This window comes from Artemia sp. Qi Xiang Cuo, chromosome 3, assembly GCF_049724085.1.
Source record: "Artemia sp. Qi Xiang Cuo chromosome 3, ASM4972408v1, whole genome shotgun sequence".
Classification (NCBI taxonomy): Eukaryota; Metazoa; Arthropoda; class Branchiopoda; order Anostraca; family Artemiidae; genus Artemia; species Artemia sp. Qi Xiang Cuo.
In genome coordinates, this window is record NC_142796.1 from 60,795,598 (window position 1) to 60,816,987 (window position 21,390).

The 21,390-nt window shown below is 36.3% G+C and overlaps 2 protein-coding genes across 2 annotated transcripts in view; one reads left to right on the forward strand and one right to left on the reverse strand.

Annotated features, from left to right (window-relative positions):
* Nucleotides 1-21,390, forward strand: part of Sarm (sterile alpha and armadillo motif) — a 287,951-nt gene that overhangs the window by 15,386 nt on the left and 251,175 nt on the right. The gene's annotated exons all lie outside the window — the stretch shown is intronic.
* LOC148954367 (uncharacterized) lies at nt 6,068-6,667 on the reverse strand. Its single transcript, XM_089086252.1, has one exon. It carries the CDS (start codon nt 6,665-6,667, stop codon nt 6,068-6,070), a length of 600 nt encoding a protein of 199 aa, XP_088942378.1.

A 21,390-nucleotide genomic window follows, 5' to 3' on the forward strand; every position in this document is an offset into this window, starting at 1 on the left:
TCCCGCCCACGCCCCTTTTCCCCCAAATGCATGAAATAAAATTTTTTGATAGCCATTAAGTTAAAAATTGCTCAAAATTCAGATAACAAAAACTCAGGTGTCGTCACAACCCCCCAGGGCATGGGGGCAGACGTTGTAAGATATGCCCTGGGGCATATATTATTCGTATGAAAAATATGCTCATATAAACTTCAGAGAGGGCTCATTTGATTGGATATTGAAAGTTCGAGCTCACTTTTTAATTGTCAAAAGATATCCGAGGGCGCCTAGCCCCCCCCCCCCTTGCCTTCTTTTTCAAAACCCATCTGATGAAAATTTTGAGATAGACATTTTGTTAAAAATAGTTCAAAGGTCGGATAAGAAAAAATCCTGTGTCAATAGAACCCCCCAAGGACACAGGGGAGGGCGTTCTAAGTTAGGCCTTAAGGGCCTGTATGGTTCTTATAAAAGGGATGCTCGTGTAAACTTCATACAGGGCTCATTTGATTGGAAATTGAAAGTTTTAGTTCACTTTTTAAGAGTTAAGACAGTTAAACTAGCCCCCCTCCCCCACGCTCTTTTTCCCCAAACCCGTCCGCTATAAATTTTGAGATAGCCAGTGTTTTGAACATTGTTCAAAAATTAGATAACAAAACGCCCCCCCCCTAGAGCCCAGGGGATAGGCGTTGTAAATGTTGTCCTGGGGGCGTATATGGCTCTTATGAAAGGGATGCTTATATAAACTTCAGAGGGGGCTCATTTGGTTGGAAATTGAAAGTTCTGTTCAATTTTTAAGAGTCAAAAGATATCCGAGGGCAACTAGCCCTCCCACACACCCTTTTTTCCCCAAACCCATCCGATAAAATTTTTATAATACCCATTTCATTAAAAATAGTTCAAAGGTCAGATAAGAAAATACGGAACCCGCCAGGGCCCGGAGCAAGGCGTTATGAGTAATACTCTAGGGGCATATATAGTTATTATGGAAGGGATGCTCGTATAAACTTCGGAGAGCGCTCATTTGATTGGAAATTTAAAGTTTTATTTAAAATTTTAAGAGACAAAAGAGATCGGAGGGCAACTAGCCCCCCCCCCCCCTCTACGCCCTAAATGCATCAGATGAAAATTTTGATATAGACATTTTTTTTAAAATAGTTCAAAGTTCTGTTAACAAAAAACTCCGGTTTCGACACAGCCCCCCAGGGCTCGGGGGTAGGCGTTGTAATTTATGTTCTGAGGGCATATATGGTTGTTATGGAAGGGATGCTCGTATAAATTTCCTAGAGGGCTCATTTATTGGAAATTGAAAGTTGTAATTCACTTTTTAAGAGTCAAAAGTGATTGGAGGCCAGCTAGCCTCCCCTTACACTCCATTTATTTTTTTCCCAGAGGGACATCATATGGAAGCGGTCGTCATATAAACTTCAAAGGGGGTTCAATTGATTGGAAATCGAGAGTTCTAGTGCCCTTTTTAAGAGTCAAAAATGATCAGAGGGTAATTGGCCTCCTTAATTTGAGGTAGCCATTTTGTTAAAAATAGTTCAAAGATCATATAGCAAAAACTTCTTTACGTATGGTCATTTCGTTAAAAATAGTTCAAAGGTCAGATAAGAAAACTCCCTTGTCGACACCAACCCCCCCCCCCCCAGGGACGGGGCAGGGGTTGTAAGTATTGCTCTGGGTGCATATATGGTTCTTATGAAAGGTATGCTCTTATAAACTTCAGAGAGGGTTTATTTGAATGGAAATTAAAAGTTGTAGTTCATTTTCTCAGAGTGAAAAAAGATCGGAGGGCAACTTGCTCTTCCCGCCCTCCACGCCTTTGGGTGTATCGGATGGATAAACCCATCGGATAAAAATGTCAGGTGATTATTTTGTTAAAAGTAGTTGAACCATCATATATTAAAACTCCAGGGTCGACACAACCCCCCAGGGCCCAGGGACAGGCGTTATAAGTTATACTCTGGGGATATATATGGTTCTTATTGAAGGGATACTCGTATAAACTTCAGAGTGGGCTCATTTGATTGAAATAGAAAGTTCTAGTTCACTTTTAAAGAGTCAAAAGATACCGAAGCTTAATATAGTTCCCCCACGCCCTTTTTCCCCAAACCCATCCGATAAAAACTTGAGATAGCAATTTTGTTAAAAATAGTTCAAACATCAGATAATAAAAAGTCCGAGGTTGACATAAACCCATTTTTTCACTTTGATATTGTTACTTTGATAGCAGTTTTGATACTTTGATGAATATTTGATTTTTTTTTAGTTTGACTTTGAAATAAGGAATTTTTAAAAACTTGAAATTTTTTGCAATAAAAAACGAACAAAAATTAATAAAAAAAAAACTTTCAGAAAAATAATTTTTAAAAAGAAATGTAACGTCCTTTTTAAACTTAAGATCAACATAGTCAATTTCCTGTAAAAATTCTAAAAAAACACAAAACTAAACAACTGATGAAGAGTAAATAAAATCCTCCACAAACAGAAATTAAATAAACACTCGAAGCAAAAATATTAAGCATGCGACGACACAAATGATCAAATGAGCCATAAGGCGATCAAGGCTTGGATTGAACATGCATGTAAAGCCTAAAACGAAAAAAATATTTTTCAATTGAAGCGTAAATGAAACTCAAAACGAACAGAAATTAAATCAAACAATCAATGCAAGCAAACATACAATAGATATTAATATAAATTAATAAATAAATCTTAAAACGAGTGACACTTAAATTGAATATGCAAATCATGCTTGAATCAAACAAAAATCACCACAACAAGAGTTTGGGTATGACCTCCTTCTCTCTCTGTAAAAGTCTAAAGCCTACTGCGTCAATGGTCCTGTATTGGAAACGAATTTTATGTCAAACATTTTCTTTTGTACTTGATACTGAAAATAAAGATTAAAATTATAGCAACATTTTGAACTGATGAGCTTTCAGCAATTAGTATCATTATACATCAAATATTCAGTTTAATTTATTAGCCCTTTTTAAAGTTGTTAAAGACGATTATAGTTTCCCTACAAACAAGTGTTTGGATACTGCCTCCTTTCCTAACGGTAAATAAAAACCAAAAGCCTATTTTGTCATTGGCACTTAACTGAAAACGGATTATATTACAAATATTTTCTTTTCCAGTTCTTACAGCATTGGAAATAAAAATACACTTAAAGGGAAATAAACCCTGGAACTGACTGATCTTTCAACAATTAATATCATTATACATCAAATATTCAATTTGATGTTGTTTATACTTTCCAAGACTGTTCAAGACGCATATAGTTTTCAGGGGTGTTTCCCCCCTTTTTCGAAAATAAAGCAAATTTTCTTTTGAGATTATTTTGATATATCTATTGGTATCAAAATTTCGTATTTTAGAGTTTCGGTTACTATTGAGCCGGGTCGCTTCTTACTTACAGTTCGTTGCCACGAACTGTTTGAAAAGTATGACTTGTACTTTGCAGAAAACGTACTAACTAGTACTTTGTACTAGTACGAAAGCACTTCGGACTAGGATAACTTGGTATGAACGAAAATAGTAATAATATCAAATATAGAAAATTGTACCTCAGTGTCCTGGTCGCATAACAAATAAAAAAAAAAGTTTCGTATCTTATTTTGTCCTTAAGATACCAACGAGTCTCTTGACATCAAAGCATCGGACGTTAAAAATAATGTTAAACATTAAAAATAAAGCTTACTAAAATATTAATTTTAAAAATAGAGTATCTTGTCCAATTTTAATAACTTAAAATTCCGCGCTCTTCTTCATCAATATCATCAAAGCAGTACGTAGGCTGCAATTCGTAATTGTGATTTATAAAAATTTCTAATTAGAATGAAAAACAAAATAAAAAAAAACATGGGAAACTGATAAGATTGAAAGTTCAACTTGGTCTCCGGACAGCCGCCATACTTCTTGTTGCGCTTCTATTTCATAGTTTTGCTTTTTAGTTCAAAATAACTGGATTAAGGGCCAATAAAGGGCCGAAAACCCGAGCTTATATCCAACCCTTAAAGAGTTAGTAAAATAGTAACTTTAGAAATAAAGTATCATGTATTAGTCAAATTTTCGTACCTAAGAATTCGGCGCTCTTCTTCACCAGCATCATCAAAGGAATAAGGAGGCTACGGTGCACTATTTGGATTTTGGAAAACTCTCTATATAAGACATTCAATTTTTCTCAAAAATGCGTTATATCCCTTTTTATATCACACGATAATGAGCCTTTATATATATATATTATATAGCCTATATATATATTTTTTCGCTGTATCTTTAATGCTAAAAAAACTTTCTGTATCTACAATTGCTTGTCACAGCAGTAAGAAATAAACCGTAGCGCATTTTTTAGTTTTTCCAAATCTCCTGCAAAATGTATGTCTTGTAACATAAAGCCTTCAGAATTATTGGAGCTGATTTTTGTAAAAATAAAAACAAAGTAACGCGTAAAAACAATTTGAAGTGTAAGTATCTGAAAATCTAAGAAAATCCCGCTGTCTGGAAACATCGTAATGTGTTCCGTAAATCACTCTGCTGACAACAAAGGGACTACGTACTATGCTTGGGTTGTATGACCTTTCCAGTGTGTTAAGTTGCATACGAGAAACAAAGCTTATCCGCTGCCGCATTTAAGGTATATGCTCCCTCTGCAAATTCTTGGTATGCTAATTTCTTTTAGTCCTACGGCTTCAAGGCTTAGACGACAATTTTGCTATCTCTCGCTATCCAAGATTCCGCTAAATCCATCTAACGTGTTAATTTTATTTAAATGTACTTGAATTTTTCGTCCGATTGAAAAACACGTTGAAAATACGTCGGTAATACGCAAAATAAATCCATTTTTCTGTTTTGAAGTAAGGTTTAGAGTATATGGATAGATATGATATTAAAAAAATGCGATGATACAGGTGCCTTGTCCTTTTGGTTCAAGTTATGCCTTTGGGCTTGTCGTAGAATCGATGTTTGTAGGGGAACATGAACCTTAAATCCTGACAATAATTTTGTTGGCGCTAAGTTTTCGTTATTTGAACTGGCCAGCGTTCGTCATATTAGTTTGACTGGGTTCCAGATTAATGAAAAAGAACAAGAGATTATTCTCCTGGAGCTTCGCTGTACGAAGTGTGCTTGAATTTCATTGTTTTACGCCTGCATTGCGTTTTCCCAATCCAGTCAAATTGTTCCTAAAGCGTAAGCCAGGAAGAACAATCAATTACTCCGCCTTTGTAGCCTCATTAGATTCAGTGTGAAATTATAAGACGGTAAAAAGAACAGAAATTGTTCGAAGCAAAGGCCGTTTCCAGGATTTTTGTTCAGGGGGGTGGGAATATATTTGTTGGGAGTGGGGGAACAAAAACAACTTTACAAAACGCATTAAAAAGTTACAAAACGCTACTACTGCTGCTGAAGCCAAGCAGTGTCACACTACTGCTACTATTACTACTAAGGCTAAGGTTATAATGGTGAAACTTTCAGGGAATGTTGTGGGGGATGTTGAACTAACCAAAAGGCACTATGTGCATACTACTACTACCGCAATCAATACTACTATTGCTAATGCTAAAGTTATTAAGGTTAAAGTTTCAAGGCATATTCCTTGTTTTGTTTTGTTTTTTGTTGGGAGCGGGAGACTTACTTACTTAGACTTAGGTCTTCCCACTGTCACTACTGCTACTGCTATAAGGCGACAACGGTGCCTCTCCATGACGACCTCTCTTGTGCTTTTGACCAAATTTCTTCGAGCGACGATCTCAAAAGCGCAGCATCCTTCTCAAGGCATTTTCCCAGTGTTGTCTTTTGTCGCCCACGTCTTCTGATGCCAGAAGGAATCCAACACCACACATCGTGGGGTAGGTGGCCCTCGCCCATCCGCACCATGTACCATGGTGCCCAACCATGGTGCCATCACCCAACCCCAATATCGCCATCGGTTAGTCACAGTTCTATCGATCACGAGCGGCTGCTTTGTCTTTTCGTGCATAGAGGCTTTAGTGAGCTTATCCGTCCAATGGATATCAGGGATGCGCCGAAGACAGATTTTCTCAAAACCATGTATTCGTTTTTCCAGTTGCTTAGTGAACGCTCAAGATTCGCAACCGTATATTAGTACGGAGAGGACGTTAATACTGAAAAGCCGGAGCTTGAGCTGTAGGGAGTATGCTGGATTCCTCCACACATTTCTTAGTTCATTGAAGGCGCTTCCTGTACATGCAATCCGTGTGATAATTTCCCGCCCAAGGCTACCAACATATTTAATGACACTACCAAGGCACTTTAACTCTTCAACCTCCTCTAGATTATCAGATTCAATTTTAAGATGTGTGACAGGTAAGGTATTGACGCTGTTTTGAATGACTTTTGTGTTCTTTGTACTGATTGACAGACCAACTCGCCCGGCCATACTGGAGAGAACCGCGACATTATTCTGTAGCTCCTCTCTTAAATGAGATAGGAGGGTTATATCATCAGCAAAATCGCCGTCACAGAATGTGGGGTTTGGGTTCAGCTGGATTCCACCTCTGAAGTTACATTTTTGAAGTACACAGTCGATGGGAATAGCAAACAATACTAGGGAGAGGATACATCCTTGGCGGACACCTGACTTCACACTGAACTCTTCGGTAGGGTCCCCGTCATCAGTCCGCACAGCATATAACTGATTCTCGTATAGCCTTACAATCATAGAAACAATTTTGTTGAGAAATCCATAAGACAAAATTATTTTCCATAGTGAGTCTCTGTGGACCGAGTCAAACGCTTTCAAAAACTCAATGAAAACAACAATAATCTCAGTCTGCCATTCGTTTGCTTCTTCTATGAGTACCCTCAAACTAAATATCAAATCAGCGTACGATCTCCCTGGTCGAAACCCGTATTGCTCATCTCTTAGTATTGCGTCGACTTTCGACTGAATACGGTTCAGCAGTACTTGGCAGAAAATCTTACTCCCTACCGACTGCAGAGTGATACCTCGCCAGTTATTATAGTTGGTTGTTCTGCCTTTCTTACGTTAGCTCAGCCGGAGGGAATACAGGGTTTTCAGGCGGTGGAAAGTTTAGTACCTCATTGAAGTATTCCTTCAAACTCTTCTCAATTTTTTCCTTTTTTGTAAGAAGTTGGCCAGTCTTAATTTCGATCACGGGTACCGTCTTTCTGAAGTCTCCAGTTATTTCCTTTGTGATACGACTGACTGTCCCATTGTTAACCTTACTGGCGGCTGCTTCAGCCGCCTTTGTCTCAAGAAAGAGCCATTTGTCAGCTCTGGTAGACCGCTTAACGACCTTGTGGGCTTCCTTATATTTAGATTTCAAAAAATATTTCTGCTCGACACTGGACTCACTCTCGCATGATTCCTGCATGATTTTGGCTTCTATTCGGTCATTCATAAGTTTCCACGATTTGTCGCTGATCCACTGCTCACTTTTCTGTTTTGCATACCCGATGCTTTCTTCGGCGGCACCCTGCACACATTGTACATTAGACTCCCATCTCTTGTTTACTGTTGCAGTTGTGTCTCCAGTTGAAAGAATTGCAAACCCATTGGCAAGATTCACACAGTACGCTTGTCGAAGACTCTTGTCCTGGAGCTTCCGGACGTCAAAGGACTTGATTTTTACATTTCTTCATGGTCTTTCAGTTTGAAACTGGTAATCACCAGTTGGTGGTCACAGTAGGCTATGAATCTGCACCATAGTAAATGTGTAAATCCTCTAGCGATCTTCTGCGAGGCTTTTTAACTAAGATGTAGTCAATTTGGCTTATTCTAATACCATCAGGTGAAGTTTAAGTATATTAGTGTACTTCACTATGGGAAGCGGGAGCGAGAGGGGGAAGTTTGAACCTACCAATAGGCGCTATGTGCATACTACTAATTTTTCTCATATTACTGCTATTACTACAGAGCATGGCTCTTGTTTTTTTTTGGGGGGGGGGGAGCGGAAGGGGGTAGTTTGAACCAACCAATAGGCATTGTGTGCAAACTACTAATTTTCTCATATTAATGATACTACTACTACTAAGGCTAAGGTTATGAGCGTGAAACTTTTAGGGAGTGTTAAGGGGGATTATGAACTAATCAAACGGCACAATGTACATACTGCTACTATTACTGGTACTGCTACTAAGGCTAAGGTTGCAAGGGTGAAAATTTCAGTGAATGTTGAGGGGGTTGTTGAACTAACAAAAAGGCACTATGTACATACTACTACTACTACTACTGGTACTACCACTGCTGCTGCTATTACTACTATAACTACTACTACCACTAAGGCTACTACTGCTACTACTACTACTACTACTACTACTACTGCTACAACTACAGCTGCTACGGCTTCTAAGGCTAAGGGTGTTAAGGTGAAAACTTTAGGGAATGTTGAGAAGGGTGTTGAACTAGATCAAATCACACTTTGTGCATGCAGGTTCTCATAAGGGTGCGTCCGCGATATCTCAGGAACGGCTTCAATTTTTCAGGGCATATTGAGAGGAATGTTGAACTAATCGAAAGACAATATGTTCATACTACAACCACTGTCACTACTGCTATAACTACTAGGATCACGATTACTTGCGACTTATACTGCTTGCAACTGCCACTAGTTGCGGCTGCCGCTACTTTAGACTGCGAATACTTGCGATTGTGACAACTGGAGACTTCGACAACTTGCAACTGTGACAACTTGCGACATCAAAAACTTGCGACTGCCACAACTTACGACTGTGACAGACTCCGACTGCGATTACTTTCAGCTGTGACTGTGACTTCTTACAACTAAGAATACGACCATTCGCGGCTACTCACTACTGTGACTACTTAGAACTCTGACTAGTTACGACTGTGACAGTAACTACTCGAAACTGCGACTACTTCCAATACTGACTACTTTCGATTGCGCATACTTGTGACTGCTTACGACTGCGACTGTGGCTACTTGTGACTAACAACTCGCGCCTTCTACTGCTTGTGACTGCTATTGCGACTAAGTTCAAACGTGACCACTTTGTGACTGCGACGACTTGTGAGTCTGACCGCTTGCGGCTGCGACTCCTTGCAATTGCGACCACTTGCGGTTTCGACTATATGCGCCTGTGACCACAATTGGTTGTGACTGTGGCTGCAATTATTTGCTGCTACTGTGACTGCTTGCGATTGTGACTGCAACTACTTGTAACTGTGACTGCGACTACTTGCAACTACGGTTGCAAATACTTTTGATTGTAACTACTTGCGAATTTGACTACTTCTGACTGCGACTAGCTGCAAATGCGACTACTTGCAATTACGACTTTTTGCAATTACGACTATGAATACTCGGGACTGTGACTACTTTTGACTCCAACTACTTGTGACTGCGACTGCAACTGCTTGCGATTGCAACTACTAAAGACTGCGACTACTTGTGACTGCAATTGCAGCTATTTGCGACTGAAAGTAGTGAAGACTGTGACAACTTGTGATTGCAACAACTTGTGACTATGACTGCGACTATATGCGACCCGGAGTGCAAGTATTTGGGAATACAATTGAGACTGCTTGCGACTGTGACTACTTGCAACTGCGACGACTACTACTGCGATTTGTCTGTATTCAGGGTTGTACCATGATAGCAGTCAGAATGGTTTCAATCCTATAGAAGCCCAAAAAGTACGCATATTTTCATTTCATTTATTTGGATAATATTCCGCATACCCATCTCTCCTAATTTCTTTACTATAGCTACTATCACAGTTTGTTACAAAAATTTGGTCCAATACATAAAAAGCAAGCCAAAATTTTGATTCTAAAGTAGGAAAACTAGAAAATATTTTACAGATATTCCTTTTATTAATCAATAAAACAGAACGATGTCAATTAAAGATGAACAGAGATTGATTTAAAAAAAATTCCACAAAATAAGTTTTTCAAAGAATTGTAAAGAGCTACGTTAAACCTGAGCCGAACAGAGATAAAGTCAAGTAGTAATTCAAGCGTAAAGAAAACATAAACCACAATCAATAACTAAGTGAAAATCAAAACGAACAGAAATTACAATAAATAATCAAGTTAAATTCAAAATGAACAGAAACTTGTTGGGCTAATGGCAATTATGCTTTGTAAAGGCCAAGAAATCTTTTGCACTTTAATGAAAACAAAATAGATTTAAACTTTTTCTCTTTTATAACGTCAATAAATACAAAATTGCTGAGGCTTTGAGGAACGAACATCATTGTATGCATTATACTGTCAATCTGCATTTCATTTGATCTTTTCAGCAACCTCTCTTATTGATTTTTTGATGACTTTCTTTCTTTTTTCATTAATACTCCTAGCGTTAGTATTAGTTACAATAGAAGTAGTAGTTGGAGTAATAGTAGTAGTACTAGTAGTAGTGGTCACATATTGCCTTTTGGTCAATTGATCTTCCCCCAAAGTTTCCCCAGAAAATTTCAACTTAATACCCTGTGCCATTCCTGAAAAAAACCCTTTTGACAACCTGTATGCACATAGCTTGTTCTGATTTAGTTCAGATTTCCCTTAAATATTATCTTGAATATTCACATTCATACCCATAGCCTTAGTAGTACTATTACCATGTCAATAGTTGTTGTAGTAGTAGTGCTGCATTAGCAGTAGTATTCACAGTAGCATTAATAGTATGTACATATTGTCTTTTGGGCAGATGCACATCCCCCTCATCGTGCCCTGGAAGTTTCAGCTTGATACTGTAAGCCGTTACTAAGGTATTGCTGATACGCCTTTTTGAAAATCTGTATGCACATGATATGTTTTGATTTAGGTCAATTTCCCATTAACATTTCCTCAAATTTTCACCTCATTATCCTCAGCCCTGATAATAGACGCTGTAGAACAGTAGGTCTAGTAGCAGCAGTAGCAGCGGTAGCACTAGTAGTACCAGTAGTAGTAGTATTAGTAGTAGTAGCGGCAGTAGCTGTAGGAGTAGTAGTAGTAGCAGTAGCGTGCAAATTTTGCCTGTTTGGTCAATTGATCGTCCCCCTCGTCATTCCCTGAAAGTTTCAACTTAATGCTCCCTAGCCATTCCTGAGTTACACCCTTTTGACAGCCTGTAAGAACATAGGCTGATGTGTTTTGATTTAGTTCAACACTCCGCTTAACATTTTGTGAAATATTCACCTGAATGTCCTTAGTCTTTTTGAATGCTAAAGGTCGAACATTGCCTTTTTTCCAGTTACAAATAGTATATGTAAACAATGGGCGAATTGAATTACTTACAGCCCTTGCCCCAAAAGCTCTGGGGGGTTGACATCCCCAGAGACAAAGTTTCTGGATCCATGAAAGAGCTTAAGCCGAACTGGCCAGCAATGACAAAAAACCAACAGAGAGAAAAAATTCAATGGAGAAAAGAGACAAACGAGACTGAGGCCAGTGGAGAGAAAAGCTACGTAATTCACTTTAAAAAAAAAAAAACTACAATTAAGCAAGCCCCCGAAAACTTGTTTCAGCCGTAGCTGAGCATATTTTGTTTCAACCCGATCATTTTGTACAATTTGATGAGGCCTTAGCTATTTCAAATGATAGGGGTTTTGCTCAGTGGGCGAGAGCAGCCATAGAAACTAAAAAAACATAACGTTTGCTAATCTTTCGATAAATAGGGACACGGGAAATTTAAATATTGATTCAATTTATAGTAATCTTTTGAAAAGTGAATCAACAGTCAATAAGGGAATTAAGATCTTAAATAATCACCAGGGTACTATTTTACCTACTAGACCAAAACGATTTGCTTTAGTAATAGCCAACAAGAGGATTATTTCGCAACAGAATAATTAGCGTAATTTAAATTTTTTTATATTTTTACCTCGGTCGCTTTGGTGTTCTCGCTTTGACAACTCTAATAAAGCTACTTCTCCCATTGTGAATGAGTTGACCAATGTGTACTTTATTGATGTTGGGTTTGTCTATTTTTAGTTTAAGTTTGGTTGTTTTTTTATCTTGTTCTTTTTGCGTTTCCCTCATCCCGAAGTCGCCTTGTTCTAATATAGGGGAAATACCCGCGTTGTTTTATAGTTTTCGTCTTTTCTCTCCACTGACCTCAGTCTCGTTTGTCGTTTTTTTTCTTTTTTTTTTCATTGAGGTATTTCTCTCTGTTGGTTTTTTGTTCTGGATCCATGCTAGTTATGTCGAACAAAATGGCTATCGCAAAATTTCAGTTGGATCTATTTGGTGAATTAATGGACGTGGGAGGGGGCTGGTTGCCCTCCAACCACTTTTGACTCTTAGAAAGGGCACTATAATTTTCAATTTCCAATCGAATGAGCTCCTTTCAAAGTTTTTACGATAACTCTTTCTATACAAAGTGCCTTGGTGAAAAAAAAAAAAAATATTACAGTGTGCCCACATCGATCTTTACTTAGGCAGCGTTATTGCGCTGCCTATGATGGTATATAGTAAACGCTGCGGTAGCGAAGTGTATCTATCTGTGTTCGCAATAGGGGAATGGGATCCAATACCAGCTGCCACAGAGCCTGAAATTGCCACAGAGCCAGCTGCCACAGAGCCATGAAGAATGTGCATTAGCGTCTCCAAATGATCAAGCCAGAAGAGGAAGAAGATTATATATATATATATATATATATATATATATATATATATATATATATATATATATATATATATATATATATATATATATATATATATATATATATATATATATATATATATATATATATATATATATATATATATATATATATATATATATATATATATATATATATATATATATATATATATATATATATATATATATATATATATATATATATATATATATATATATATATATATATATATATATATATATATATATATATATATATATATATATATATATATATATATATATATATATATATATATATATATATATATATATATATATATACATATATATATATATATATATATATATATATATATATATATATATATATATATATATATATATATATATATATATATATATATATACATATATATATATATATATATATATATATATACATATATATATATATATATATATATATATATATATATATATATATATATATATATATATATATATATATATATATATATATATATATATACATATACACACATATATATATATATATATATATATATATATATATATATATATATATATATATATATATATATATATATATATATATATATATATATATATATATATATATATATATATATATATATATATATATATATATATATATATATACAAGAGTATGTAGCTCAATTTGTCATTTTACTAATTTACCCGTATATCGAACAGACGAGCTAAGTACAAACTAAACACTTTCCAGCAATATGATGTACAGTCAAGGCCAGTGTTCTTCAACCTTTCTACTCGTGGGGGACCCTTAAAATAAATTACAAGTCTTAACAAACTTATCTACAACGTATTTCATATTCAGAGGGTAATTTCAACGTATTTCTTATGTTGCTTGATCTTTAGTTATTATTAAACCTTATAACTAGGAAAAAAAGAATGTTAGTGTGATTCCCATTCATGTAAATTGTTACTAAACTATAAATTATAGAAAACTAGCGTGACCAGTTGCAGAACTACTAATAATAAGCAAATTTTTAATAATTAAGCGGCCTTGATAATTAGACAGCCTCGTAATATTGATTGGTTGGAAGTTGGAACATCTCTTTTGGTGAACGCTAATGGGCTTTTCAACATTGAACAATTATATGTCCACCCGCAGAACTTCTTTTATAATGGGAGCATAGAAAATGTCCTCCGAGAGGTAAGGGGGAGAAAGGTTTGGAGTAAGAATGATCCTGAAGCTTTTCTAGTGGCGTCAGTTGGGCGAGGGACTGGGAGCATTTCCCGCCCACTCCCTAGATTATTTGGCCCCTTCCCCTATATTTAAAAAAATGGCTTTTCTGGGGGTATTTTCATTGAAAAATACTTTTTTTTCTTATTCTCACTGAAAAAATTGAAAAACAGACAAATTTGCTTCACCTTAGGTTTTCAACAATATATTTTCCCTTCCCTAAGGGATGTGGATTAACGTCTCTGAGTTGTTCTTTGCCAAGTCACTCTTTGCTTGCCTCATTAAACTTATGTAGATACATTCTATTATATAGATGTAGATGCTGATATTTGTGTTTTTTTATTAGGTCTGTCACCCGACCCTAAAGCCGGATTTTTTTTTATCAGAACAAATACGGTCCTTGGGAAAGGGAGTATAAAAGTTCATAGAAGCGAGAAAATAGGGCTGAAGACCTCATGTCTGATGAAAGAGGCCGAACAATCCGAATAGGATAGGATACGACAGCTTTTTCCTATGGAATTTCTTTCTCTTGATAGTTGATATAGATCGGGCACATTCAATAATGAGAAGCTTAGCATAATCTCTGTCGTGTGATTTCATAAATAGTTCCAGATAAAGGGTGAGATGAAAAAAATAGTAGAAAAATAATAGAGGGAATAAAAATAAGGATATGGTCCAAAAAAGAATAGCCTGTAGCCACAATGTTCTGTAAACAAAAGAAGAAGGTAAATAACAAACCATAAGGAAAATGATTTTCTAGGAATGGGTTAGTAGTAACAGAAAAGAGAGAAATAGGGTAGTGAGGGAAGTACGATGCTTCTATCAGAATACATTCAAAATCCAAAAGTCAGAAATCCTAGAGGACATGTAAAAATAAAACGAATGTCTACGGAACCCGAATCTGCTGAAAGTCAATGAAGAAGGGAATGAAGCAGCTTGCGTTCATATAACACCAAATTAAGCTTTCACTGCCATAACAGTAGCAAAGGAATAAAGCAAGATTGCTGAAGCAAGTTAAATACAATTCTGAAAGAGAAAGATAACCAGCCGATTAAAATGACAGGTATTATTGCATGATTGATGATTAGAATGATTGCAGGATTGATGATAAACGAAGATTAAAATGACAACACCTTGCGTTCACATAATACCACATTACGTTTCGACTGCCACAGCTGAAGCAAAGAGAAAAAAAGTCTGAGGAAATAATGGGGCTCCTTTTGAACTATATAAAAAATTTGATGGTGAGTTGTCGATTTTAAAGCTAAATGCTCAATGCAGCTTTGAACAAGAAAGATAACCTGTCGATTAAAATAACAGGGATGGGCAAGCTGAAACTGATGAAATGGAGCTGAAGAAGAAGTAGATGACTTACATAGCTGAAGACTGGTAACCATTAAACTCCTCCCCTGCGATTACAGTGCCCTTCCAAACGTTTTAGCGAAGTAGAAACTCCTCAACGTTAAGCGTAAATGAGCACGGTGGTTTCGACAATAGAAAGACACCTGAAATTCTGACAGCTATAAGGAACTAGATTATCCATCAAGAAATGATAAGACATAAGAAAAGTGACAAATTTTGACTGATGGGAGTGGATATACAGAAAGGTCACAATAAGCTGAGATGGTTACTTATTTGTATAATGATGAAGGAATATTGGTTTTCTGCTGGCTTTAAAAAATGGATCAGAACATTGTTCAAAGAGACGGGTCTTGTTATAATTTATCTGTAAGCTCGCTTCAGTAATATTCCTCGCTGAATCTGGTGTACGGCAAGGCTGTCCACCTAGGTTGCTCCTGTTCGAAGTATATTTTTATCCTTCACTGAAGACCGCTTAAAAAGAAATAAAAACAATTCAGATAGTTGATGGGATTTCAAAAGTGATGGGGTTTCGTTAACGACATGTCTACGTTCACTAATGATGATAAAGTCATTGAAATGACAATCCAATATGTTAAGAAATGCTACAGCCAGAAAAAGCTCTAGCTTAACAAAGGAAAATATGAGATTCTTGAGTTATTCGAAAATGAGAATGTGCAGGAGCCAGGAACACCGATTACAGTAAGTTAAAACTGCCTGGTGTTTTCTTTGATAGAATCTGGAAGAAGACCCAGACATTGAAGAGGAAGGAAATCTTCAGTAAATTTGTAACAAGTATCTATTACACCGGAGACTCGTGATTTTCTAGTGGGCTGAATACGTGAACGTATATTGCATGCCCATTCTCTAGTTATTTTTTTCCATATTGAGTCAGTAGTGTAGGGACTCTCGCGGAATAGAAAAAAGCCACCACGCTTAAAAATATAAGATATGAATACACCAGAAATTGAAGGACGCTTGAAAATGATTGACACGCCAACCAAAACCCTTAAATACTTTTTTCAAACAATGTGTGAATTATTCAGACACCGACAAACTTGTTGTTGAACACAACGACAATGGAAAAATAAAAGGAGTACCCAAAAAGTCTGAACAAAGATCTGACTCTAGCTTTGACAATTCTTGCATTGAACTTAGTAGAAATTTTTAACTTCTGTATACGTCACTTGTATATGCGTCAAAATAAAACAGCATACGTTCCACAAACTGCATCATCTGCTGCCGACTCCCGAATTAAAGAGGGGAAAATATAGAGACCATCTAAAGAGTCTATTAAATAAGAAATATAAAAAAGAATACTGTAGTATATGCGCTTTTGTGACTGTAGTATATATGCTTTTGTGAGGCCTGGAGAAATATTTTCCTACCTTCCCCATCCTCGGCATAAAATTATAAGTCGCCTTACCCTCCCCCCCCCAAAAAAAAGAAGAAGAAAAAGATTATGATCGCCAACCCCAAAATAATCAGTCATGTTTGCAAATTTGTGTCACCGCCTATCCCTCCCTTAGTTGTCTTTGTGAATAACGAGATCCGTAATGTCTGAGTTTTTACTGCCGAAAAACGTTGTGAAATTCAACTAATTAGTTTTGCTTATTTATTTTCACGGTTCTACTTGGCAACACTGATAGAAATGTGAAGCAGCCCTAAAACCCTCGTTTTTTCTAAAAAAAAGATGGGAAAAATCGCAGAAAATTGTAGTTTTCTGGCATGAAGAAACTTAAGAAACTCCTGGGAACAAAAGATGTTTTTAGTTTGATTTTCTAGCCACTTCAATAGTTCTAAAAAGTGTTGAAGTTAATACCACTGGGAGAAAAGAATTTGAGATTTGATTTAAGAAAAGACGGAAAATAATGAATCTCAATCAAGAGAAGGGGAGTCGCTTCATCATTAAAGACTATAATAGGAATTTCTTCGTCGCATCACTTACCACTTGACTCTTGATAGCGAACAAATTTATTTCAACAGTGTTTTTAGGGATCATCTTTAATGAGAACTGAATTATTGCACGATTTCACCCTACAACTCCTTGTAGTTGTAGCTTATGTTTATAGCTTGTAGCTTGTCCTTGTAGCTTATGTTTTTTGTTATTATTGTTTTCATGTTAGTTGTAAACCCTCGCTAGCAAAGCTTTTGATGTGCTATTGATTGATTTTTTTTACTTTTTTTTATAATAAATTATTATTACAAATTGTTTTTCTGCAATTATTTTACCTTGTAGGGTTCTTAGCTTGATTAATGCCCCATGCTTGAACTTTCGGGCAAGGAGCTTTAAGTAAACTTGGTCCTGATTGACGTGGGCTGATCATTGTATTTTTCAGTTCTTGATAATGCAAAAGTGCTTTATAGCAGGCACTGTCGGATCCAGGGGGCCGGGGACCCCCCTACCCCCCAATATGTTTCTATTGCCCCCATTCCATATTTTTTCCTGTTTTCGCTCTTTTTCTAAATAAATTCGTTAATTTTTGTCAATTATTGGTGCCCTTGTTACATTAGATCCACCCCCAAGATTTTGCTCTAGATCCACCTTTGGTAGCATGGACGTACCTAAAAATATATTGATGGAATAAAAATTCGGAAGACGCCATGAAAATGTAAGAAACTACTGGGAAAATTTTGAGATTTAGAGGGAAAAGTCGCTCCTTCGTAGCCTATAGCGGTGCTTTATTTACCATCCCGAATATGTGGATCTTTTTCAGTCTGTCTTTTGTCACGAAATGTTTGTAGTCCAATTTTGGTGAATCCCATCTATTTCTCTGTGTCAAATCACCCCCCCCCCGTCCCATTGAAGAAGTAAAACTTGGCAGTCCACGTCTTGAAAACCGGTTGCTTTTTAGTCGATTTAAAAATGGAATTATAACTTATAGATCAGTTGAAAATGGGTTGGGCCGGTGTTTCCGTTTCGTGACGGCTTTTTTCATCTAGTGCTACTGACATGAATCATCAATTGTTCACAATTCGATCAGGTTACTGAAGGGGTGCCACACTACATTACTCTGTATATACCTGAGGCATCAACACAGACCGAATGCAGGCTCATAGGAGTAAAAGTATGATCGGAGGTAAAGTAAGAGCCACATGAAAATCCTGAATATTCCTGAACATCAGTAAAGAACTGTAAAAAATTTGCCGAACTACAAGACATGACCTGCGGCACACCATTTCCGTCGTAAGATCTAGTGCCTTAAATTTGAACCGAAGTGCTTTCTCCTTGTTCCTGTTTTTCTTTTGATAAAACGTGGCGGTAATAGAAAGCTGCTTTCCAGCACTTTGAAGCCTTTCTCATAGTGACCATATTTGAAAACTAAATTAGCTGACCATAGCCTAGTTGGAAACACCGGATTATGAACTAGTCATGGACTGAAATATTTTTTTTTTAATTTAATTGTTTTTTTTTTCCTGGGTAAGAATCATGCATGGAAGTTTTAAATATTTTAAATTGTCTTAATTTTCAGTAAAGACAGTTTAGGGATTGTTTTGGGTACTGACTTACCGTATTTTAAACAGAAGGCTGTACGAAAAGTGTGGTTCAGTCCCGCTCTCTAGGGTTATAATGAGAGAAAAGTTGAGATGGTTAGGGCACGTTCTGCGGATGAAGGCTGATAGATTGCCAAAGATTGTCCTTTTCAGCCAACTTTCTTGGGCTAAACGGAAAGCACGTCGTCCACGGTAGGGGTGGGAGGATGTTGTAAAGAAAAATTTAAGTGGAATGACATATTAGCAATATCATAGATAGTGCAGCGCTATCATACATAGCCATATCATACCAACCGATATTGCTAATCCGATTGGAAATTAAAAGTTCTAGTTCCCTTTTTAACATTTAAAAGTGATCGGAGAACAAGCAGTCTTCCTTCTCTTTAATTTCCCAAACCCATCCAATAAACATTTTTAGATAGCAATTTTGTTCTGCATAGTTGAACGCTCCAGTAATTGTTTCTCCAGGGATATTGGGTATGTCAACCCCCCACCAGCTATGTAATTTGCCTATTAATCTTTAAAAGAAAATTGTGCTTTAAAACTAAATCAAAAGACACTGTGCGTTTGCTGTTTGCCAATATGACATCTCAGCAAAATCCTAAAAACGACTGGTGGTATTAAGTTGAAACTGTCAGGGTTACTACTATTACTACTTCTGCTCTTCCAATTTAACTAAATTGAAAGATTGTAAGTGCATCCAGGTTTTCAAAGAGCATAGACAACAATTTTTGGGGACCGGTGTTGTTTTAATTATCAGATCACCTTGAGGGCGTGTAAAACTAAATTAAACAAAACTATTTGTGTCAAGATTTTCAAAATGATGTATCAAACAGTTCGTGGTAACGAACTGTAAGTAAGGAGTGACCCGGCTCAATAGTAACCGAAACTCTAAAAAACGAAATTTTGATACCAATAGATATACCAAAAGAATATAGTTTTATGCTGATTTCAAATATACAAGTTTCATTAAGTTTAGTCTTAACCATCAAAGGCTACGATCCTGAGAAGATTTGCCCTATTCGCGAAAAAAGGGGGTAACACCCCCTGAAAGTGACATAATCTTAATTAAAGTCACACCTCCAGATTCAGCGTATCAGAGAACCCTATTTTAGAGATTTCAAGGATCCGCAATAATGTGGAATTTTGTATTTTTTGCCAGAAGAAAAATCATGGATGCGTGTTTATTTGTTTTTTTGTTTTTTTGTTGGTCTTAGAATATCGTCAAAGGGCTCATTCTAACGGAAATTAAAATTTCTAGTGACCAGAAATATTGAAGGGCAACTAGGCCCCCTCCCCCACAATGTTTTCCCCAAAAGTGCCCGATTTAAAGTTTTGAGATAACCATTTTGGTAGTCATAGTTGAAAGGCCCCAATAAGAATGCCTTTGAATATAACATGACCCCGCCACAGCCCCAGAACGCATAGTATTTGTTATCGGGAAGTATGCATGCATTTTAGGATGGGAAGATAAATTTTCTTCTGTTTTTTTTTTTTTTTTTTTCACGGGAGAACTTTCCACAGGGAAGGAAGTTTCCAGGGGATGAACTTGTCAGAGGAAATTATACACTGGGGGGATTTGCCAGAATTACTATACAAAATTTCTTTATATTTCTTGCTTTCTCTTTTCCGTCTCTATTTTACGGGTAGAGTTGTTACTGGTAATTGCCCTGGGTAAATTTTTACCAGGAATGAATTGTATAAAAGATACATCCGCGGGAAGGACATTTCTCCGTGGAGGTGGTGCCTGATTTCCTGGGATTATTACAAAAAATTATCCGAAATTAAATAAAAAAAAACTAGTTTTTTCAACTGAAAGTATGGAGCAATATTAAAACTTGAAACGAACAGAAATTATTACGTATATGAAGGGGGTCGCCTCCTCCTCAAAACATTGCTCTTTACGCTAAAGTTTGAATTTTGTCCAAATTCTTTAAGAACTACTCCTGAAACACAACGGTCGTTTAATTTGAACAATAGGAAGCTTTTTTAAAAGTACCGTACTAAAAAACTTTAACGTAAAGAGTGAGATGTTGAGGAGTAGCAACCCCTCTCATATATGTAATAATTTCTGTTCGTTTTAAGTTTTAATGTTGCTCCTTACTTTCAGTTGAAAAAAAAATTATTTTTAGTTAAATGTTGTTAAAATTGTTGAAAATTGTTCTCAAATATAAAAATAACTAGCAAAGCTATGGATTCTTATAGAAAAAAGCCGAAAAGGTATAAAATGTTATTTTATTTTTCCATGAAAAATACTGTGTCGATATCCCCCCCCATGCCTCATAATTTGCACTTTACTGAAAGAAAACAAATGAATGTGGACTGAAGTTTAATATACATATAGTGATATTTATTCCTTAAAGTCGTAATAAGTTTTGACTTAGTGAAGTTAAGAAAGTGAAAGCATTTAAAACGTATCTTGTTTTCAGGAAGTGCAAATTATGTCCTGGTCTTCAGAAGGCATTGGGGGTATGTTAATATCTGCTCGTTTTGGGTTTGACTCGGCTAATTATTGTAGTTTCTGTTCGTTTTGGGTTTCATTTCTTTATTGATTGTGATTTATGATAATTTTACGCTTGGAAGATTATTTGACTTTATTTCTGCTGAATTTTGGTTTAATGGAGCTCTTTACTTTCTTTGACAAACTTATTTCGTGGAACTTTTTTTAATTAGTCATTAGTAAGGATGGTGGATACAGGGAATATGTGAAACATTAAGTTCTGT